Source organism: Lepidochelys olivacea (assembly GCF_965140295.1).
Source record: "Lepidochelys olivacea isolate rLepOli2 genome assembly, chromosome: 7".
Lineage (NCBI taxonomy): Eukaryota > Metazoa > Chordata > Testudines > Cheloniidae > Lepidochelys > Lepidochelys olivacea.
The window spans coordinates 83,579,614-83,603,862 of record NC_140417.1 but is presented as its reverse complement, the minus strand read 5'-3'; the positions used below and the strand labels follow the sequence as shown (position 1 = coordinate 83,603,862).

General features: G+C 45.6%; 1 protein-coding gene across 1 annotated transcript in view; it reads left to right on the top strand.

The window, feature by feature from the left end:
* Positions 1-24,249, top strand: part of CDH23 (cadherin related 23) — a 510,961-nt gene that overhangs the window by 325,699 nt on the left and 161,013 nt on the right. Inside the window, exons 16-21 of the mRNA XM_084634348.1 lie at positions 2,083-2,188; positions 3,079-3,206; positions 12,735-12,807; positions 15,153-15,269; positions 17,438-17,550; positions 21,321-21,428. Of these exons, the coding sequence (XP_084490474.1) occupies positions 2,083-2,188; positions 3,079-3,206; positions 12,735-12,807; positions 15,153-15,269; positions 17,438-17,550; positions 21,321-21,428 (645 nt within the window). The remainder of the gene's footprint in view (positions 1-2,082; positions 2,189-3,078; positions 3,207-12,734; positions 12,808-15,152; positions 15,270-17,437; positions 17,551-21,320; positions 21,429-24,249) is intronic.

The window sequence follows — 24,249 nt, the reverse complement described above, 5'->3', positions numbered from 1 at the left end:
GCTCAGGAGTTCCTGTGAAATGCAGGGCTATAGAAGGACAAGAATGTACTGTTAAAGGGAAATATAGAATTACTGAAGGCAGTGGAATTTCCATTTTGATAGGTTTGAAATTCGAGACAAGCTTATTCAATTTCAAAATTCATCATTGGCATGACAAGCTGTACACAGGTGGACAAGCTCCACCAATGTAGACAAGCCATGCTTAGCAAAGAGGAGGAGAGTCACAAGAATTTCCCATCCCAGCTGTATCATTGCCAGAGCTACCTCTGGAGTGTACCATACCCACTAGCAAAGCTTTCTCCAGAATGCAAACTCATCTTCATTATCATCGGATCCCTTCCTGATGAAATCAGTGTTTACCTGTGGGAGTTGAGCAGTTTGTTGCTGATCAAATTGTAAGCTTTTTCTGTTTGAAAAAAGAGATGATGGAACCCACTTGTCTCCTTGAGCATGACAATAATAAACTAGGCCTTTTGCAGTTTTCTTCAAGCTGGTATCTGTCTTCAGTAAACTCAGGCTGTGTAAGTACTGTAAGAGAAATGTGGTCATCTCTTAGATATTTTAGATCTAAGTTTCTATTCTTTATAGGTGTGAGGGACTGGAGAGCAGGCGTTTAAGACACAGTGACTCTTCTCTCTGAGGTGGGATGTGAAGAGAGATGATGATTCCAAAACCGTGTCAGCTATTGCTGCTCACCAATTCACAGAGCAAGGTGGTGTCTATCATTAGTGAATATTTCTGTCTTGCCCTCACAAACTCTGGCAAGCAATCCAGAAGGAAGGAAAACGCCTTATCCAAGGCACACATAAGTAAGAGGAGGAAAAGATATTTGGCATAAGCATGAGGATGAAAGGGTAGTCCAGAAGAAACCAGCAAGTGGAAATCAAGCCTTTCTGTTCCTTACAATGTAAGGGATCCTCTGATGCAGTATATAAACTCCTCCCTAGCATGGAAGGGGTTAAGAAGCTGCTTTGGGCTGGAGGGGCCCTGTCTTGCCACACTTGCAAATCATGCCAGGACTGGAGGAAGAGTTAAAAAGAGGGAACTCCACTTGGACTGGGCAGGCCTGGAGAGAGCACTGACAGCTGCGGAGCCCTGCCCTTGCAGAAGGAGGGTGCAGAACCCCTGAGTTGAAGGGGAAAAGAACTGAGGCTTGTACGCCCAGAGAACTCTGAAGTGGACATTGATATTCCCAGGCCCCTCTGACGTAAGAGAGGTCCCACTCCTGGAGGGAGCTGCCTGCAGGTTTTTCTTTGCCTTTCTTTTGTTTAACCCCATTTGCTGACTAGGGGCTGTTTGATGGCATCACTGCAGACACAGAGAAGGAATGAGAGACCCCAGTCTGAAGGTGAGCACCAGCCTGCTGAAAGACATCCTGCAGCACCCGCTGGAGTGAAGATGGAATAATTGGACACGTGCATGCACTTTCCACGTAGCCTAAAGGGGGTATCCTGCCACAGACCACCACACTCACCACCTAGAGCAGAGATCGGCAATGTTTGGCATGCGGCCCGCCAGGGTAAGCCCTCCGGCGGGCCGGGCCGGTTTGTTTACCTGGTGCGTCCGCAGGTTCGGCCGATCGTGGCTCCCATTGGCTGCGGTTCACCAATGCAGGCCAATGGGGGCTGCGGGAAGCGGCGTGGGCTAAGGGATGTGCTGTCTGCTGCTTCCTGCAGCCCCCATTGGCCTGCATCGGCGAACTGCAGCCAGTGGAAGCCGCGATCGGCGGAACCTGTGAACACGGCAGGTAAACAAACAGGCCTGGCCAGCTAGGGGGCTAGGCCTGGCGCGCCGCAGGCCAAACGTTGCCGATCCCTGCTCGATAGTTAGTTATGACCATATTTAGGCTAGGGCAAAGGCTGGTATAAACTGTAGGAACGTCCATTTACAGATATCCATTCCCTTACCACTATTGCCTCCCCCCATCCCGTGACTGTTCATTTTCCGCCTAGCCTCTTTCCCTCCCATCTTTTCCCCAAAATTGTTTGCCTTCTTTTCTCTGCTTATTAGGCTGCAGCATTTCTCAGAGATGGCGTCTGTGTTTATATGGTAACACTGGGGCTTTTTTCCGCTTCAACCTAGGCAGCTGATGAAGATTCCTCTCCAAATAACCAGATCACTTACAGCATCGTGCAAGCGTCAGCCTTCCGCCGTTCATTTGACATTAGTGTCTCTGAAGGGTATGGAGGTAAGCGCCGTTGGGGGACTGGTAGGGTGCTCCATGAGTGGAGGGGCAAGGGGCCGAGTGGCACTCATGGGGGAGTGGTGGCTTGGTTATCCACCTTACACTTCTGCTTGGGCGTGGGCTAAAGCCTGCAGCAGTGGCTGCATTCGGAAGGTGGTGTGTGGAAATGCCATTCGGCACTGGTCTCCTGACTCCTGGGATCAGGAGAAGAATCAACCAACATTTTCAAAAGTGACTAGTGATTTTGAGTGCTTCAGGTGTTGGGTTCCCAACTCGGGCCACTTTACTGGGAGCTGATTTTCCGAAAAGTTTGGGTCCCTGCCTCCCCCAAAAGGTGCAAATCAGGCCCCTTTAAGGTGTCTCAGTTTGGGCGTTCAAAATTGAGACCTCCCCCCAACGTTTGTTACTTTTGAAAATCTTGGCCTTAGTCAAGGCAATTCTGCTAAGAAATGCAATTGCTTTACTGGGAGGGGTGGGAACTGGTGCTCGCTCTGAAGAGTGGCTGGCTATAACTCCATTGAGTGGCTGAGGCTGACTCAGAGTAAATGCTTCTGTGGATTACTAAGGGTGCATCGACCCTGGAAACGTTTGTGGTTATCTGCACTGGAGCAACTGCCCCAGCGCTAGCCATGGTGGGTTCTCTCATTGTAAGCACTGTGACCCGCTGCTGCCAGTGGTAGCACAAGTGGAGTTATAGCCGTGAGGAATGAAAACTCACAGATTTTCCTAGTTTAGGTAAGATCTCAATGGGTTGTTCCAGGAGTGTACCAGACAGATTTGTTCTGCTGCTGTTCAATGCGTGCATGCGTGTGTGTGCGCGTTCGGGTACGTGTGTTAGCTGTTAAGCGGGCTTGTGCCAGCTGCATTTACTCCAATGCTTTATGCCATTTCAGTGATAAGTGTGACTCGTCCTCTGGATTATGAGCAAGTCTCCAATGGAGTTATTTATCTGACTGTGATGGCCAAGGATGCCGGTGTCCCATCACTTAACAGCACTGTTCCCATCACCATCGAGGTGTTTGTAAGTACCAGCCGTGCCTGCCATTGCACTCTTCCCCTCCCCACAAAGTCCTACCCCAAGCAGGAAGTTCTCATCATGGCGTACTAATGGCTAGTAGCACAGGCACTGCCAGATGAGTATGTCCACATGCTTGATGTCAGTGCCCCAGCTGTTTTTCTACTTTAGTAAAAAATATTTACTCCTGAGGGCATTCTGCACCAAAAAAATAAAAATTCTGCACACAATATTTTAAAATTCTGAAAAAATTCTTCAAATTTTATTTGTCGAATAAATGTGGAGGCTCCAGCATGGCATTGGGGAGCACAGGCCACTGGCTGCACGGAGGTGGGAGATCACTGTGCAGCTTCCCCCTGCGACACAGACTCAGCGATGAGGCTGCATCCAACCCTGTCACAGAGCAAGGACATGACCTGCCCCAGAAACACCCCAGGGCCCTGCCCTCCATGCCAGGTGTATCAGGTGTGGGCAGGCAGGCTTAGCAAGGCAGGATCCAAGTGTGGAGGGGCTTAATGTGGGGAGATCCAAGTGGGGTTGAGAGGGTTCTGTGTGGGGCAATCTGGGTGCAGGTGGCTCAGAGGGGGATCTGGATGCAGGGTGGATCTGGATGCACAGGGCCTTGTTGGGAGGTTCTGGGTGCAACAGTAATGGGACTCTGCAGGGGGGGTCCAGGTGAAGGTGGTGGGGCTCAGCGGGGATGGGGGGATAGAGTTTGGCAGGGAGGTCTTGGTGTGAGGGACTCAGTGTGGGGTCCAGATGCTGGGGGAGTGGGAATCAGGTGTAGCTGCTTGGAGCTCAGTAGGATGGGGATCCAGGTGCAGCTGGCTCATTGGGGTGGTCCAGGTGCAGGGTGAGTGGGGCTTGTCGGGCGGGTTCGGATGCAAGGGAGGTGAGGCTCGGCAGGAATGTCTGAGCATGAGGGTGTCTGGATGCATGGGGGTTGGGCAGATAGGGGAGCAGCTCCCTGTACAGTGATCCCTCCCGTTGCAGCTGAGGAGCGATGGGTGCAGGAAGCGTGAGGGGTGGGAGAGTTTGCAGAGCTTCTTACATCTGGGGGAGAAATCTGGGGGTGGGTCTGAAATGGCCCCGGATGTCGTGCAGGGGAAGAGGAAGTCCTGTCCTCCCCAGGCCAGCTGGGACTAGCAGCTGAGCCTGGCGCAGAGCAGGAGCTACCAGCTGGGTCTTCCCCAGTCCCATCCCCTGCCCCAAAGTGATTTACCTCTGCCGGCTGCCCTGGGCACACAAAAAATACTGCTGGAAGGGTCACATGTGGCTTCCCTTTGCTTCCCCATCAGAAAGTCATTTTTCTGTGGGGAAGCAAAGAAATCTGCAGGGGACATATATTCTGCACGTGTGCAGTGGCACAGAATTCCTCCAGGAGTAAATACTGCTTTGCATTTACATAGCACCTTTCATCCAAGGATCTTAAAGGGCTTTACAAGCCCTGTGAGGTAGATAGGGACCATTCTGCTCATGCTTTAGATATGTGAAATAATACACAGAGAAGTTAAGTGACCTGCCAAAGCCAACGGACTATATAAGTGGCAGAAGCAGAGTAACGCTCAGGAGTCCTGTTTTGCAGTTTCCGGTTGTAAACATCAGATGTTGCCTTTGCATCACAGAGGGAGATCACCCAGCACCTGTGGGTATATACGTAATATATCGTGTGCAACGATATGGTACATGTGTTGTATTTATATGTACAAACGTAAATATATATGCACGCACAAACACTCTTCTCTCCATTATTTTGAAATTCCCTCTTAATAGCAACCTAAAGAAATAGCATTCCTTTCCCTCTCAAATGAGGGATGTTTTTAAAATAAAACCCACCTTACCCCACTCTGTGTGTTTCTAATTGAGAATTAGCTTTGTATGAGTATGGGCATCATCGGTGATGTTAACATATACATGCACATCTCAGGAATAATTTTTGTTCATAATCTTCTCTGCAGAGCTAGCTGAAGCAGCTCATAAACTGATTTTGGTGTGAGCCACAAGCAGAGTGAAAAAAATTCTTGCGGAGAGTTCCTTTACAAAAATAAAATTAGTAATTTAGGGCTGGATTTACAAAGTGTCTAAAGGAGTTAGGAATCCTGTTCATTGAAAGGTAGAGCACCTAACTCCCTTAGATGCTTTGCAAACCCAAGCCTTAGGGGCCTACAAGATATGGTCCAATACATTATAGTAGTTTTGAGGAGAGAGTTGAAATCTGGTGGCTAGATAAACTCAGACTGTCTCTAACATTTGTTATGTCTGAGCGACAGAGGGTGATTCAGTCGAGAGACATAGCTGCTCTCTGAGGTCTCATGGAAACAGTCAAACAGAAGTCAATCATCAGGACCCCATTCCCCTGTTCTCCTCTCCTTTCACTGTATGAAAGCCATTGGAAACTAGGCATGCAAATCTAATTGTAAAGGGCTTGAGCTTATAGCAGGGTGAGGAGCACAATAGGCGGCGGTAGTTAGGGGTGTAAGGATAATACTTAGCAGTTATAAAGTGCTTTCTGTCTTCAAATAGCTGAACAATAAGAATTACTATGTATATTTTACAAAAAGAGAAACTAAACATTTACGTAAACTAGCCCAAGTCTACAGAAAGAGTCTGTGATCACTCAGGGTTAGACCATAGTTCCTGCTTGGAGTCTGTTCTCCGCCCACTAGATTCCTGGCATAGTCTCTATAGGTCATGTGTATTCAGAACCTGATAACGATTGCTCTGGGAATCTGACTCTTCTTCATGGAAACTGCTAGGTCTCCCCAAGGTGTTATCAGCCCATCATCCTGGATCTTACTGTAACTCTCTTAACTCATGCTGTGGGCACTTGGTGTTACACAGGAACAGAAGATGTAAGTTCAGCAGAGTGTAGTATAGATGGATTCACCTGATCTGGAATTGATATTGGTAATACCCCAGGAGCTGGACTAGTAAGAGTGATGTCATCCTTTTCTCCTTCTTATGCCAAGTAACCTGACAGGAAGCCTTGGGAGATTCCTCCACTGAGTTGCTTGCAAAGCAGTGGAACACGGGGATCAGAATGGGGTGAAGAGAGCAGATGCCTGACAGGAGAGTGACTTCATTCATTTCCATCTTTGCAAAGTTCAAGAGGATTAATAGAGGCTCTTTTCCTTTTTCTTCCCCCCATTATCCTCATTTTTAAAGAGCTAAAGGTTCCTGAAACCAAACAGCACAGAGTCTGACATGAATATCAAATGCACATTAGCACTTCCAGTGTCTGAAATTATCAGTCACTGAATCAGTCACAGTCAGTTGTTTATTTTTTCAAATGCTAGCTGTCCTGGCTGGATAAGGTTTGGGTTGCTGCATTGTACCAGATGCTTTCCTTTGCCTTCTGCACCCTGATACAGGTGTTCTTATCAGAGATGGTATGTGTGTGCTGATGGGGAAATTAGCTTATAAATGTTGCTCTGCAGGATTAGATCAGATTGTCCATTTGCAACATATTGTGATTTGACAAAGGCTCAAGGAAGGTATCAGCAATGGAGTCTGTTTACTTGATAACCCTTCAGTCTTATGATCTGATCTGATCTTGCTTGTAAGTGGCATCAGTGCACGGACCAGAAGATGGAAGAACTCATTGCTATAAGAATTGAGTGATTTCTTCTTCCCTTTTCCCCCTCCCCCCATCTCTTTTTATAATATTATGGGGGGAATAAGAGGGAGAAATAAGGGAATTTAGTAGTGGCTGAACACTTCCTCCCCTGGCTGTTCTATGGACAGTGTAATCACATCTGTCTAAAGACCACACTTGAAAAGGTCATCTCCTTCTGGCTGATTTTGTACATTGGTGATTTTTAAGTAGCTGTCACTTTCTCCACTTGCAACCAAAGGGATTTTCTCTCAACTGAAAAAAAGAAAAAAAAGAAAAAAAAAGATGATGATGATGATGATGAAGTGGCTCACAATGGCACTTAAAGCTAAAAAAGACAGAACAAGAGAGTGACTGAGAGTGTGGAGGGAGGTGATTTTTTTTCATCCTTTGCTTGTTGGTTTTTAATAAAGAAGTCAAACTCGCCTTGTAGATTTCCCATTAGGGGACAATAAGCTTTTGTAGAGGGAGCCGCTGAATTAGAACTAATAGCAAGTATGATGCCAGGATCCCAGGAAATATCACCACTAATAAGTTTCTGCCTAGCTTTCCGTCACTGACATTCTAGACGCTATTTTGCGCAGTGAGCCAGTAACTGTAACTATATAGAAGTATATAATAAAAGAGGTGCTGGTGATTGACAAAGTCTCCCCTTAAGAGAGGATGCTAGCACTGGCTGTTTGCTTTGAAACAAACAGTTTGCTTTAGAGCCTTTGGCGAGGGAGGTGGAGTGGTGGGGAAACATTTTAAACCAGTTTCTCTGAAGCCAATGAGTCAAATATAATGAGCCTGGGAGCATGGTTGGTGGTGGGCAGAAAGTGAGGCTCTTACTCCTCCGTTTGGGTGAATCAATTCTCTTGAAGGAGCTTAGGTGTTGCCATACTGCTCAAACCAGTGGCTATCTAGGCCAGTATCCTGTCTCCAACAGTGGCCAGCACTAGACGATTTGGGGAAAAGTGGAAAAAAAACCTAGTAGTGAAAAATGACAGAATAAGTTTTCCCAGAGTTGGTGGGAATTTATTCCATAATCTCTCATTTATTCACTTGTTTTCACCATCCTCAGACATCCTCCCGCCACCTCACAATATGCAAGTTTGTTCCTGAGTTCCCATAATTAAACACTAAATACAACACTAATAAGTTTGATACGGTTTCCCAATAGCCATGCCCGCCAAGAATGAGAGTATAGATCAGAGATACAAAGTGGAGGGGATTTCCACATTTAGGTTCATACGCTGTGTGGAGGATAATGTGCAAAACTGAGCATCACAGAAGTGATGCAAAGGCTGATTAAAGATCACCTGTTGCCAGCAAAGCAGAGCATGGCAATTTAATTAGAGTGTGATGAGCATCACTGGCATGTGAAATGGCCTCAAATATCAAGTTCAATGGCAAAAGCATCAGTCAAGGCTACAGGGCTATCAGAGGCCTCTGGAAGCTCATCCTTGACATAGGGACTCAAGCAAATGGGGTATTTTATTTTCTGGCAGTTTCCATCTTTAACTCCTTTCTGTTGTTGGGTTTGGTCAGTTTAACATTATATGAATGGCATTTAAAACACCTTTAAGCTGATCCTTCCATTTTTAGGAATATTTTAAACCAAGTGTTAATTTAGTTCACCAGGACAGCAGTAGTCTCTGTCTCCCAGCAGAGACAAGCTTAAAAGGACACCATCAACAAGAAAATCATATTTTTTGTATCTACTAGTAGAGATAGGCTCGCTTAACATTATCATAGGTGAACATGGTGGTGGCAATCGTCTGTCTTGAAAGACTATGGTGTAAGCGCAAAAGCTGTTCACTTACTGTATGTCATGCTGCAGCATCACAAGTGGCTAAAAAGTCCAGTTCTCATGTGACAGTCCTTGCCACTAGTAGTGTAGGCATATGGTGCAGGGTCAGGGATGAAACTAGTGGACTATTAGCACTTGGGGCCTGCTGTTCTTCCCTCTTCTCTCTCTCTGCTTTTCTTTCTCTCAGCCACCTCTCTTCAGCCTCTTTTGGAGGGCTGCACTGCACCAGGGAGTCAATGTAGCCTGTTACTAGCTGCTTCGTCCCAGCTTGTGGTGTTGATGTTGACAGTTTTCAAGTCCCTTTTGCAAACATCCTTGAACCTGAACCAAGGTCGTACCAGTGGCCATGGAGCATCTGCAGGTTCTCTGTACAGAAGATCCTTCATACATCTGATGCAGATGACTGAGCCAACGGAGACATCTGTGTTTGAGCATAGATTAAATTGGACAATTTTGCTTTCTCAAATGCTTCAGTGTCGGGAACTCTGGTTTCCCACTTGAAGTTTAGAGTACAACAAAAACAGCAGGTGTTGAAGGTGTTTAGCCTTCCATCATGCCTGCTGTACGGGGTCCAGATCTTGCCACCATATAGCAACATGCTGAAAACATACATCTGGTAGCCCAGTATCTTGGTGTTCAGTGTTAGTTTCCTGTTATTCCACACATTCTTGGCCAGTTGGCCAAATGCAGTAGCTGCTTTTCAGATGTGAGAATCAGTTGAAGAAAGTGAGCAAAAAACCTGTTTTTTTTTAGTTTATTTATTAGGTATATTTGCTAGCACTTTGTGTGAAGTAAGCTTCACTGCTTCTCCTGCAGAGTCAGCTAGTTGGGTTCTCTCTTGCTTAATGCCCCTCCCCATCTCATAACCACCAAGAAATGAGCAGAAATTCCTTTATGAAAATGTTTATAGGGATTTTGTGTTTAATTTGGTTCCATTATGTATAGGGGGCTCACTGAGAAATGGAAATCTTTTAAAATTAGTCAGTTTAAAGCTGTCAGTAGACTGTGCTGGCTGCCTCTTACTGCATCTGGCAAAGTCATCGCTTGTGAATCATGAACCCAATTCACCGTTGTCCAGTGGCCCCTTTATGGTGGCTGAGATGGCTCTAACTTGCAACTGCCATCGAACCACTCCCTGGTTGGACCCAGAATAAGGGAATCACAAAGGCTGTAAAAGAACAGGAGGACTTGTGGCACCTTAAAGATTAACAACTTTATTTGAGCATAAGCTTTCGTGGGCTACAGCCCCCTTCATCAGATGCATAGAATGGAACATGTAGTAAGAAGCTACATATATACGTACAGAGAACATGAAAAGGTGGAAATTGCCATACCGACTCTAAGAGGCTAGTTAATTAAGATGAGCTATTATCAGCAGGAGAAATAAAACAAACTTTTGTAGTGATAATCAAGGTGGTCCATTTCAGACAGTTGACAAGAAGGTGTGAGGATACTTAACATGGGGAAATAGATTCAATTTTTGTAATGACCCAGCCACTCCCAGTCTCTATTCAAGCCCAAGTTAATGGTATCTAGTTTGCAAATTAATTCCAGTTCAGCAATTTCTTGTTGGAGTCTGTTTTTGAAGCTTTTCTGTTGCAAAATTGCCACCTTTAAGTCTGTTACTGAGTGGCCAGAGAGGTTGAAGTGTTCTCCTACCGGTTTTTTAATGTTATGATTCCTGATGTCAGATTTGTGTCCATTTATTTTTTTGGTTAGAGACTGTCTGGTCTGGCCAATGTACAGGGCAGAGAGGCATTGCTGGCACATGATGGCATATATCACATTGGTAGATGTGCAGGTGAATGAGCCTCTGATGGTGTGGCTGATGTGATTAGGCCCTATGATGGTGTCCCTTGAATAGATATGTGGACAGAGTTGGCATCTGGCTTTGTTGCAAGAATAGGTTCCTGGGTTAGTGTTTTTGTTCTGTGGTGTGTGGTTGCTGGTGAGTATTTGCTTCAGGTTGGGGGTCTGTCTGTAATCGAGGACTGGCTTGCCTCCCAAAGCTGTATAAAGTCACCTCCCCTCATCCCCTCTGCTGTAGGCCCTGCACTGAGCAGAGCTCATGCGCATCAGTATCGGATCTCGTCTACGCTGGAAGCCCTACATCCGCACAGCTGCAGCCTCACAGCAGAATTCTTCTGTCAACAGGGCACAGTCCACAATGGGGGTTAGGTCAGCTTAACTGTGTCACTCAGCGGCATGCATATTTCAGGTGGAGGGAAAGGTGATTTAATTTAAATACATTGCAAAATGTATACAGGATTGAATGACACAACTATACATTGCAAGAAATATTGGTAGTTATTAAATGTGTATTGCTCACATCCATTTTATTTCAAAAAGACATCATCAGGATGGGCACCTTAGATACCGGGACTTCCGGGATCATGTGTCATTGGCCAGTGTGATCCTGAATGATAAAATCTCTGTGTGCAGCTCTGAGGTAGAAGAGGGAGGAGGAGATGTTGCTTGTATTTGGTTTTGGCTCTTGTAATGTTTTGCTTCCTTCTAAAACTCTGTGCTGGAGGAGGAGGAGATGCTCACAAGACATTCTCTGATGAATACCAGAAAGAAAGCAGTTTATAGTACCAGACTTAATTAACTGAAAATGTTTAAATCAGAGAAGGAATCATCTCCTTGGGATTCTGTACATCAGTTTCCCACTCCATCCCTCCCAGAAACTGTAAGCTCGATCAGTTGCAAAACAAGAGACAGAATCCACCACTTTTCTAGAATTATAGTGGCTCTGCAGAGGCAGATAATTAATAGACATTCCTGTTAACATCTTTACTGGTACTTGTGCACATGCAGAGAAGCTAACGAAAGGAAGCCACTATGGCTTCTGCTCCATTTGAAATGTCTATAGATGAAGGATGTGAGTGATGGAGGCACAGGAGCTGGCTTTCTCATTTCCCTGGGAGTGCTCGATCCCTGCTCTGCCCCAGGCCCCACCTCCACTCAACCTCCCCGCAAGGTCCCGCCTCTTCCTGCCCTTGCCCCATGTCTTCCCACCCTGTTCTGCCCCCTCCCCGAGCATGCCCTGCCCTCACTCGTCCCCTCCCCCCGTGCCTCCTGCACACTGCTGAACAGCTGAGCCACAGGAGGCACTGGGAGGGAGAGGAGGAGCTGATCACGGGGCCCACCAATGGGTGCTCAGCAACCACTATTTTGTTCCCATGGATGTTCCAGTCCCCAAACACCCATGGAGTCAGTGCCTATGGGTGGAGGGAATTGGTGTTTATCAGATGTGTTTATTTTAAAAAATGAGTAGGGAAAGACACTTTTGGCCAGAGTCTCATTTCCACTCCAGCCACTTTGAACCACTGCGTCAGAGTGGCCAGATCAGGCCAAAGTGGCAAGCAGAAATTCCCTTCGGGGGAGGTAAGCTGTCTGCAGGCATAAAGCTGGGAAAGCTGGCTCCTTTGCCAGCTGTGCACTCCCTACTCATAATGCGAAGAACCTGGAGAGGGAAGGAGCATTGATGGAGCTATGTTTTGCCATGTCGATGCTTTCTGTTTGACTGGCATACAGTCCCAAACAAAACAGAATCAGGGCGCCGTAAGTGGCTCCCTTATGCCTGCCCGCTCCTTTTGTGCTGACCACAATTTGGAAACAGAGAGGAGGTGAGCCCTTTGTTTTCAAGCTTTCAAGAGAGTAGTACAGAAAATGGAGTAGAAAAGAAATGTACAAAATAAGGTGCCTTTCCTTTCCCAGTGTTTGCATGACCCCTAGACAGTGTTAGCAGGTAATAATGCCTACCCTTTACATAGCGCACTCATCTCCAAACAACTTTCCTATTGTAGCTAATTAACCTTCACAACACCCCCAGGGAGAGAGATGTTATTGTCCCCATCCTATGGATTAAAAAAACTAAGGCACTGAAAGACAAAGTATCATAACTTGACCAGAGTTGCAGTGGAAGTCTGCGAACAGATCTTCCCGGTTGTAGACTTGTGCCCTAACCACAAGACAATCCTCCCCTTTTTGTACTGTTCTCGTCCAAATGGGGCAGCAAGTCAATAGGAGGTAGACATTTCCATGTCTTATCATACCAGAGTTTTGTCATTATTCTGTTGTCTTTTTCCAAGTCAGTGTCTTCCAACATCTCTTATTTTTTCTTTAGGATGAAAATGATAATCCACCCACGTTCAGCCGGCCATCCTATGTCATTACTGTCATGGAGGACATCATGGCAGGTATGGAAAAGTGTGCTCCCACTCTCTTTATGTAGCTTCCCATTTGTGGTGTCTGTCTTGTAATATTTTATATGGCCGCCTACTCAGCCAATAGGGATGTGGCACTAGATTCCAAAAGAGCCCAACTACCTGGCAGAGGGTGTCAGCATCCGAAGAGAAGCAAGTCTGCACAGAGAGAGAATTAACTGCCTAATGCCCAGACCTCCTGATTGTAATACATACATAATGCATTGTACACACATGAGATGTGCACAGTCATGCACATTGCCTCTCTCCACACATACCATTGTAGCAGCTTAACCCGCTTGGGTGTTTTAGCATCAGACAGGGATGGGGGGAGTTGAAGGAAGGGCATTCTGAGAAAAAGCCATTGGTTCTGGGTCTTGTTTCCCCTGCTGATTCAACAGATTCAAACTGTTAGGCCTTCCACTGAGCCATGAAGAGTATCTTTTTGCTCTGGCATTTGCCTAGTGGGTGAGATTTGGGATGGCGTATAGCTCAATGATGGATGACACTTATGAGCACATTACCAAGTGTATATGTGACAGCCTCCATCTCAGCCAGCACTGGGGATTGAACCAGTGAGCTCTAGAGCTGAAAGCTTGCGTCTCAACAGCTTGAGCTAAAGAGCCGGCCTCTGCAGCTGGAACTGTAATGCTCACATCCTCTGGACCAGGCACAATGGGGGAGACACAACACATGCTGACCAGTGGGTTACATATATTCGTTAACGTTGTTCGCCATCCAGAGTTTGTGTGATGGTCCCTTTTTTAAGTTGAAAATTAAAATACATCCCTTGCATATAACTCAGACAAAACTATTGCAAATCCCACCCTGTGCGTGTCTAAAGCGCTCTGTGGTGGTGGTGTTATTTATTATTTGTTTTGCTGTAGTGTCTAGGAGCCCTAGATTAGGAGTCATGGACCAGGGCTCCCCATTGTGCTAGCACTGTTCAAAGACAGTCCCTGTTGGCCTAACTCTGCTCCCACTGGAGTCAATGGTAAAACTCCCATAGAGTTCACTGGAAGCAGATGTAGGCAACTCTGAATGCTTTTGAAATCCCACTCGCAAATAGATTATGTACTTACATCCATACAGGGTTCAATGAAGGTGCCTATAGGTAGAGTGGCATAAGGGTTGGGAGAGGAGCTGTGCTATCCAAGCAGTGCTAATTGGTGGCATTCTGCCTGCCTAGGGCAGAATCTGTGATCATACCTCCAGGAACACTGGTAGGGGGGCACATGTTTACTGACCTACATTGCTGCATTGTTGGAAAAAAGCATTGCTTGTATTTCTCCCAGTGCCTTCCCAGGCTGGCCAATGCATGGGTAGGGGCAGTCTATCCACACATGTTTCCTCTTGGATGCTCAGCCATGCTAGTGGGCCTCCATCCTTATAACTGGTGAATATTGAATGCAGAATTATTGCTCCCGCCTGCATGGTAGCATGAGGCCTGACAAACTCCCAAAGCACCTGTGCTTGGTACAATCCTAATTTTCCACACTGTGTGTCCGTGCGTACTGTACCCAGGGGGTAACAGGGCTTCTGCTCTCACCAGGCAGTTGCATTAGGAAGCAGCATCACCCTGTTCGTAGCTCTGCTGGTAAATATCAAGTAAAACATGTACGTGATTTGTGCTTCTATGGTGAAAACCGGAAGAGCTAGAGTAAACCTGTAAAAGGCAAAAATGACTTTCTATCCAATTAGAGCTCAAGCTACCCCACTCTCCACCTTCCCATACAGTTCACACCCTTGTCTTACTGAGAAAGAAACTTGTGAAAGAAACAGCCTCCCAGCTTCCTCCTAGCTATGCAGCCAAAGGTCCTCACCGTGGCACTTAAATTCCTTCAACATTAAATACCTTTTTGTTAACGAGTTTATCCTTGTCAGCTTTCCTGGGGCATGTAAGTAGCAAACCCATCGTGAACTGCTCGCTGGTCATGACCGAGCTGGTGGTGGCAGCGATTACACATCCGACCAGAGCTGGCTCATGCAGCCTCGTTCCCCTGGATTAACATTAAAATGCCACTAACATGGCACTTAAAATCCCTGAGGGCCTGTGTACTTTCTTTAAGAGTTGCCAAGTGATTGTCTCTCACTTTGGGATTCCTGGACATAGTGACAAGTTTGAATTGGGTATTAGAGCTGCTGCTAATACAGCAGTCAGTTTGGAGGGATGGACCAGTTAGCAGGATAGAAAACCATAGACCTATTGAAAGAACAGATGGGAATAGATATGAAAGTGCTTCCTGGTTTGGGGGTGCTGTGCTTTCTGACCCAGCCTTTGTCCATCAGTTTGCTAACAAATATGCATCTTTGATTCCTCGTTTCTGGTGTTTTCCAAGGAGCCACAGTGCTATTTTTAAATGCCACTGATTTGGACCGGTCCAGAGAATATGGTCAAGAGTCAATTATCTACTCCCTGGAAGGTTCCTCTCACTTCCGGATCAACGCTCGCTCAGGTGAGCTTGCCCATGTGATCTTTCTCTTTCCCCTCACCTCTCTTCCTCCTTCCAGCATCTTTCATATTCTCTCCTTTTCTACCTCTCTCGCATCTTTCTTTCTTCCTTCCAGCCATCCTTTTATTCTTGTCATTTTCCTCCCTCCATTCCTCCCCCTCTCCACGATCTTTCTCATGTTCCCCACTGTGTTTATTGTAGGAGGAACTCGGCCTAAGGGAGTATAAAGTGCCCCTGGTCCCAGGACTTCAGGCACAATTACTCATCCTGCCACTATAGTACAGGGTTCCCAAATCCACAGCCATTTTCAAGAAGGAAGTGGGAGAGTGACTAGCAAACAAAGGGCCCTGGTCCAAGGGGAACTCTAATCAACATTCTACTCTGTTATCCAGTCTAGGAGAAGGGAAAGGGGGTTATTTCCCAGGGCTGCTTTGGGATTAGTGTAGATGGCATAACTGGCCATGATTATGAAGAAGCTCACATCACATTGTTCTAAGCTGTTGCTGACCTAGCAATGCTGGGAGGAAGCTCTCTGGAAAAATCTGAGTATCCAGTGCAACCCAAGAACTCCTTTCACTCACAGCCTCACTGCAAATCAAGGTACATTGTAGCATATATTGGTACATAAGGGCATTTAAGAAACGGTGGAAAAGAAAGATACTGCAGAACTGTGTCTGACTGCTCAGTGCCTTCGAGGTGTATGCACTTTCTAGAGATGTTCCTGATTCAAATGAGCTGAACCTGCTCTGTAAAGGTGCACTTAATTAGATGCAATTTTGTGGACAGGCAGAATGATCCATCATTGCGACACATTCATATTTAAAACTTTTTTACTGATTAATTTTTTCAGCCCGTGAATTAATTGATGCCACAAAACTTTGGAAGCAAATATATTTTAAGAAGACCTTTTAACTTTTTAAATTTCTCTCATCTAGATTAATATTCCCTCTCCTCCTGCTTCCTTCTATTGCTGCTCTGGACAGCCCCTCACATAAAATCTCCTCCATAGTGGAGCACAGTCCTCCGTGCTGAGCTCCTTTCAACAACTGGAATGCGGAGTAGAGGGAGAAGAAGAGGTGATGGGCAGGAAGGTAACTTGGCATTGAAAGGCGATTACAGATGGTTGAAGAGATAACAGAAATAATGTCATTGTGATCTGACACAGCGTGGAAAATGCTGTCCAAATCAAACGAAGGCTTGGCTCCTTCCCGTGAGCTGCTATTACCTTGGTAATATCAGCTGTCAGATTCCTGTGTTATTTTTTCTACATGTTCGTTAAGAGACAGTGATGTCCTCACAAGGCTGTGAAGTCACTGAGCTCAAGCCAGGTAACATTACAGTGATGTCACAGATTACCTGTCATCTAGGTTAATATATCTGAACTTTGAGAGCAACAAAGCAGAGCCTGAATTCGTCCAGATTGTTTCCAGACTTTGCTGAAGCTGTTTCACGAGCTTTGCACAGCCTGAGTCTGCAATCGCAGCAAAAAGACGGACAAGTGCGTTGCAGAGTGGATCTGTTTGTACGAGTGTTCCACCACAGAACACGCTACTACACAACCACATCACTGACCTGGTCCTCACCGTGGCTGTTTCAAGGGGATCGTTAGTGTCACCATGACACATTGTCCCTAGGTCATGGCTGGAATCTCAAGTTCCAATAGCTAATTACAAATATAGACAGGTCACTCATCTGGTGTCACTGAAGTGACCGAGTACTCTAATGCCCTCACACAAAACTTAAAACATGGCCTTTACTAGGAATACTTAAACGTATCGAGAGTGGGAGGATACCAGTCCTCTTAAGTACCCTTACCTTACCGGGGGAAGGGATGGAGTGGACCCCTCTGAGGATTTACAAAGATTGCCCTAGAAAATTATAGGTGTCTGTTTTAAACAGAATCATGGAATTGACATTGCTTCTCTTTCACTGTCCTTGTCTCTCAGCTCTCTGCGTATGCTCATTTGTGGAAGAAACTGATCATGTTTCCAAATGGGAACTTTTCACCCCTTCACAATGATCTCTCTCTCTTTTTTACTCATATATTCAGGCTTGTGTACACTTTTGTTCTTTAGTATTTCCAAATGCTCATGCCACTCTCTTTATCCCATCTGGGCAAGTGCCCAGGAATCACTTTTATCCTATGTCTCTCCCATTTCCCCTTTCTGCAGGTGAAATCACCACAACCTCTTTGCTGGACCGGGAGGCCAAATCAGAGTACATACTCATTGTCCGGGCCGTGGATGGTGGCGTGGGTCACAACCAGAAAACAGGCATTGCCACTGTGAGTTCAAATGCTTTTGTCTCAGCAAAACTGCTCCTTGCTCTGATAGTACAAGAGATGTAATGAGCAGCCGGTACTAATATAAGGATGACAGTCCTTCTTGAATCTGTTCTTCCACTTGCGAGTCGCTGGAAGTGTCTTTGCAGTGCTAAAGGGGAGAGCTCTCTGAGGTAGTTCTTGCTGGTGCTGGGTACAGTACCCCCTTGATAGCTTGATGTTTCCTGTTGAATCTAGGGCAGGCAGGTTACAGTCCTGCTGAGTCTGAGTGGCTGGCATGTCTGCTGCTGTGTCCTCTTTGAGGCTACATGGGAGAGGACCAGTCTCCTAATAAATTCATTAAAAGGCAAAGACAGTTTCTGGAATGGAATACCTTAACCTATTTCCTAAAAGTATCTGTAATTAGAGAACCTGAAAACTTGGTGGGAAGTTGGTGTCTGATTAAAGTTTGACTATTGCATTTAGCTGGAATATGCACCCAGGATTCACCAGCCACAGCACCACCTTTTGAATAGGAAAGAAGAGCCCAAAACCCAGTGCTCCTGGGATCTTCATAGGACATACATGCCTGGGGTTTCCTAACAAACCATGCTAGTGCCCTTTAAATAGCAAACATTGCCTGTGGTAACCCTAGAGAATGAACGTGTTGGGATTCACACCAGCTGACCAGCAGCTACTGCCCCACCTTTACACGCCCCCCGAAATCCACACAGTGAATGTATGCACATCCCGGAATAAGTTGACATGCCACTCCAGTGTCTTGAAATAGAACAGCACCTGGGAGAAAGGGAACAGTTTAGCTGTGGGTTAATATCCCAAGGGAAGCAGTGTAAGCTTGGGGCCTTAAAATGGGACTGGAAAGCACATGAAAGAGAGAGAATGTGCTGTAGGGAACAATCCTGCATCTGCCTCTAGGTAATGGAGCAATTGATCTGCTAGGTCTTTTCTTTCTCAGATGTTATGAAACAGCCCTAAAGAGCCTATGCTTGTGATTCAGCATACCCTCAGCAGGCCCCATGTGCAAATCCTCCGGGATATCCATTGGGAATACACATCTGAGCTTCACCTAACAAACCTCTTCTGTGCCTTAAATAGAAAACAGTGCCTGGGATAGCCCTGGAGACCACAAACTTGAGATTCTCCTGACCTACCACTGGATGGCACCCGTATTCCACCTGCGTGTGGCTGAACAAATGTGCATCTCTCTGAATTGCGTGATCTGACCCTTTTGAGCTAAATAGACACATGCACGGTTTGCTTTGGTTTGTTTTAGGAGAATATTTGCTCATCTTAAAATCCTGATCTTGACTTAGCATCTCTTTGAGCTTTGGAGTGATATTGTAGAAGCAACCAGCAGCTGGGGACAGCTGTCTGAGCCCCGAATGCTGGGACAGGCATGATAGGGTTCCTGCATCCCCACTGTGTATTCTCTTGCACATGAATGATAATAGAGAGAGCTTGTAAGAGCTGGTTAAAACTCTTAAAGCTGTTACAGTCAACAGCTGGTTTACAGTCAGTGTATATGTATGTATGTTTGCTTTCTGGTGTGCGTGAGGACTAAAAGAGTGGGATTTGGCACTAAGGAAAAATGTACTGGAAATGTTAGGAGGGTTTGTGTTTTAAAAGAAAGGTGCCCCATGAACCAGGGCTTGAAATTCAATAGAAGTGGTTACCTGACAGTGTTTTGCTCTGTGCCTGCCCAGTTAGCCTAGTCACCCTCCCAAAGCTAAACTACACTTTGATTCAGGTTTCCTCAGCAGCAACCTTCTGCCATCACCTCCATCCCTCACAGATTAGCAGAAACATGGGACCTTTCCACACAGCCCCAAGGTGAAGCTGGAAGCAGAACCGTGCACATAAATGTATAGATGTACTTTCACTAACCCAAGCGCTGGGCAGGCCTTTTCTTGTTGTCCCTCCTCCCCTTTTATTTATTCTTCCCCTCTGAGACTTTTTATTTTGATCGCTCTTGACTTGGCCTGGATTTAAACCGGAGAGCTAGCGTGTGAAAGGCTCTGCATCCCACCGCCAAATCCCATGAGCCATCTGGACCCTGTGGACCCACCCCCAGCCACCTCCTTTTCTTACATTGGAAAAAAAAGTTAACACTTCAGCGAGCCATTCTCTTCCTGCTTTGTATTCTGTACCCTTTTCTGCTTCTCTGTTGCTCCCTGCTCTGCACCCACCATCCATGTTCTCTTACCCCTTGCCTATCCCTCGCTCATTCCCTTCTTGCTTCTTTCACTTAATGGTCTTGTTCTTTGCTTTTTCCTCCCTTTCCTAACATTCTTCCCCTGTGATCCCTACATCCCGCCACAATGACTGAGTTAGGTGCCTTACTGGGAAGAGAACTTTCAGAAATACAGTAAAATGCCCTGTTCAATAAGCAGCAGCCCCAGGCCGCTAAATTAATGGGAATTTCAAACTCTGTAAATAATTTATCAGGGTAGTGAGAGATCAAGGAAATTGCTCAGACTGCATCTTGTAGTGTCTCTGATTAGAATTTATGAGGGAAGCAGCTGCTCTCAGCCCTGCCAAAACTTTTTCAAATGGAGAATGGCTAACTTTGCTACAATAGGGCAGTTGTAATGAACAATGGCACCCCAGCTACAGCCCTTACCAGCATTGGCTATCTTGCATTGCACTGCCTGCCATGGGAAATCAGGCAGCTCCCCTTGGCCTCCCTCAAACTGCAACATCTGGAGGTCCAGTTTCGGTTTACATCCTGTTGGCCTTACTTGTGGAATTAGTGCCATTGACTTACTGGGGCCGTTCATGTAAGGTGACCAGGATTTGTTTGGTTCTGGGCCATAGCAGGGAGTATGTGGACCAGAGCCCAGGAAAGGTGAGAGTTTGGGGAAGAATGTAAAAAATGTCCTGCAAATATTTGTTTGCATGTTCAAACAAATTCCCTTTCTCTGTGCCTTCAGTGTCCATTTTCCATGAGTCTGCTTGTGTGTGGTTCTTAGCCCAACGATCACAAGAACCCTCCCTTTATGACTAGGCATTAGGAATTCTGCAGTTTTCTTCTGTTGTAACATGGGGTCCCAGTATGGAAAATGCCCAAACCACTGTCCAACTCAGCGAGTTCACAGATAGGAATGTTTGTGGAAACAGCAACTTTTAAGGGAATGTAGAAGAATATTCATGTAAAACTCACTCTGAATTCATCAGTGCCAGGATTCACTCTAAACCTGAATCAAAGTGTTATGCTTGTCCAGTCAAGGAAAGGAAACCGCGCCATTCGACCTATATATCCATACAAAACGAACCAACTTTCTTCGGATTTCAGATATGGAACATGCCACCCAACATACAGACTGAGACTATTCAGCAAATAAGTTCAAATGAAAACATCAGAGATTGGCCGAATTGGTCAAATTTCTGTACTTGTTGTGACTGTTTCACTTGGCTCTAGACAGCAGTGTTTATGGAGAAGCTCTCATGGCACTCAGCACAGTGCTCCTGAAACGGTGCATGGTGAGAAGCACCTTCTCGTCTGGTAGAGACAATGAATTGGCTTTAAGAAGAAATCCTTTTAATTACACTCATCATTTCGGAGCTACCCACAGGGACAGCCGTCTTGCTAAAATGACCTCATTTGTGACACTGGCTCAGAGGGAAAGGTGAAGGGACCAGGGTCAGACATTGTAAGCCCAACCCTATCTGACATGAATATGCAGAAGCACTGAGGTAGATTTGCAGCTACTCTAGAGTCATACCGTGCTGCTTACTGGATAGGAGAGTCCATATTCACACTTATCATTTTGCAGGTGAACATCACTTTGCTGGACATTAACGATAACTATCCCATGTGGAAGGATGATCCGTACTTCATTAACCTGGTGGAAATGACCCCCCCAGACTCCGATGTCACAACGGTATGTGCCATGACAGCCAACAGAATGCACCCTCTGAATCCAGAAGCACAAAGAAACTAGTTTTAATCTTTGTGCTGTCTGGACTGACTTTTAGCATATGTACTATTGAAGGGCTGATGCCTTTAACTGGAGACAAAGATCTGTGCATGCTTCTGCCTCACAGAGCTGCCAGGGTACCTCAGTCCTGCTATACCAGCCCTGAGCCCTGCAGCACCATTGTGTATATATATCTCTCCATCCTGACCTGCCATCTCCGGTCCCCTCCATCATGCCAGCCCTGGCACTCTCCCAGGCAGGATTTGGCACACTGTGCCAAATTCATTTTCGCCACATTCACTGTGTTTGGCACAATGCAGAGAATAGGTATTCTAAGAAGTCTGTTCCTTTAATCCAGTGGTGTTCACATGGCCAGAAAGTGGGATACAGGAAGGAAATCCTGGTGCTTAAAGTCATGGAGTTAACAGGCCTTTGTTGAAAAGAAAACTGCACATTGATTGTAAAAATGCAATAACCACATCATCTGGTTGGATAAATCACCAATAAGGTTAAATTGTTATTAACCATAATAAATGAAACAGCCACCATCTTGCACGTCTGCTGAGAAAGTTTGTACTGCTGTTTAGCAAATGAATACAGGAACAAGGCTAGAGGCTTTCCTGGCTGATTAAAGCCAAAATCTGCTGCCTATTAAAGGATTTTCTTGTTTAATTTAACAATGGTTTAAATGTCTCCACAATGTTTTGTAGCATTTTCTAATAAATATCATTATTGACCTTAAAACAGAAGTCCCCAGCCATTTCACTCATTTATCTACTAAATAGCAGTTGCTTTGTCTCAAGCTACTTGACGTCACTGGGACTCCATGTGGGCGAGAGGGTCTGCGTGAGTAGATTCCACTGCAGAAGAGGGGACTCTATCAGCTGATTGGCTTTCTTGCTGGAAAGTGCCAGTGAAATGGCAGCTCCCATTCAGGGACCCCAGCGCGGTTTAAAATTATGAAGATCTCAGCACCATGGCAGATACTTCTCATTTTAAAAAAATGAAAATTGAAAAGTGGGTCCTTAGCTGGTGTAAATCAGTGTAACTCCACTGCCCTAGGTGGATTTGTCCATTTGCACTAGCTGAGGATATAGCCTGGAGTTATCCCATGTACCTGCTTCCTCTAGTAAATATTAATTTAGCAATCTAAAGCCCTGATTTTGCCAAGACTTATACATGTGCTTAGCTTTATGTTCAGTAGGTAATCTCATTAAAGCTAATAGGACTGTTGTTACAGTGCAGAAAGTTAAGTCTTTGAAGGATCAGAGTTTAACATGTTGAGACTACTCCAATCACTGCAGTTTCCTTAGAGATAGTGCAGGCTCTCTACAGCATGAGGCTGGAATCTGATCCATGTGCAATATGGGACTTGAACTTTGTGTCCTCCACTGTGCATCTGGGCCCTGATATGATTATAAAGGCATGAAAGTCCATTTGGAGAACACAGTCCTTGAACTGCAGCCATGCTTCCCACCCCACGCATGTTGCAATCTTTCCTCTGTGTGTGTGTGTCTTTAAAACAATGGCTAACTTCTTGGCTAACTTCTGCTTTCCTAGCCTCGCCTGTGATCTCCCTCAAGGACCTCTCTGAAAGGCATTGATTTAAAGTCTTTCAAATCTCTTCAACAAAATAAAAGAAAGGAGGAGAGAGAATTATTTTCCATCATGCTGGGAGAAAAATGATGAGCGTGAAACAGAAAATAAATGAGGGAAAAGTGAAGAGAATCCACAAAATCATCAAACAGGAAAGACTGGGGAAAAAATCCTTTAGTGAAACATTAATCTTGGAGCAGGAGGGAGAATAGATTCCATTCCAAGCCCACCTTGCAGAAATTAACTCTGCATCACCTTAGCTGGCCTATCTGCTTCCCCTTCCCCATGGGGGAGCAAGCTATGCTTTCTGAGTGCACGATTCACTTGGACACATGGCTGTGGCTCCTTCTGCATCAGTTCCTATTGGGAAGAATCTGTCGGCAGCAGGATAAGGGAAAGCAGAGGGGATTAATAATGTGTTAAATTATTATTATTTATGCTGAGCAAATATAATTTATTCCTGTGTAATTAAAATGAAGCATTGTGGCTGATAAAGGCAAACGGAGGTGGTGATTCCTATGGCATATTGCTTTGTAACCCTTTGCTCTGCCACTGGATCTCTGCACTTGTAAGTACACGCCTGAAGGAGTTAGAACAGACACTTAGATCACGTGGACAGACATTAACTGGGCAGGGGCTGGATGGGATTCCTTCCATCTCTAAATGTTCTTGTGCTCTTTGTTACTATGAAGCTTCCATCAATGGTGATCCTCAGAGACAGGGTACTGGACTTGTTGACCATTGGTCTATTTGGGTGCAGCAGTTTGTGCGGAGCTTGAGGCCTGGTAAAAGCTATGATGTTCAGAGTGGCAATTTCCACTCTGCCAATAATCCCATCCATTTTACCTACATTGTATAGTATAGTACAGTACTAAGCTACACTTCATTACTATTTGCATACATATTTTGGTGCATTACAGTGGTACTCAGGAGCCCCAATCAGGGCCTTATTGTGCTAGGTGCACCATTGTAAAGCACCTAACATGTTTTGGGGCACAATACAAATAATAAATCTCTGCCATTGCTATTGCTGTGGTGTCCAGGCAATGTTATCTGCCATTTGTGCGATGATTTCTGTGTAAAATGGGGTGAGTTGAGCAGAAAGATTCAGGGTTTAGAGGTTTCAGGGCTGGGCCACTGGCTCCTAAAGATCAACTGTTGCCAGTTGGCAAATGCTCCAGCTTCTATA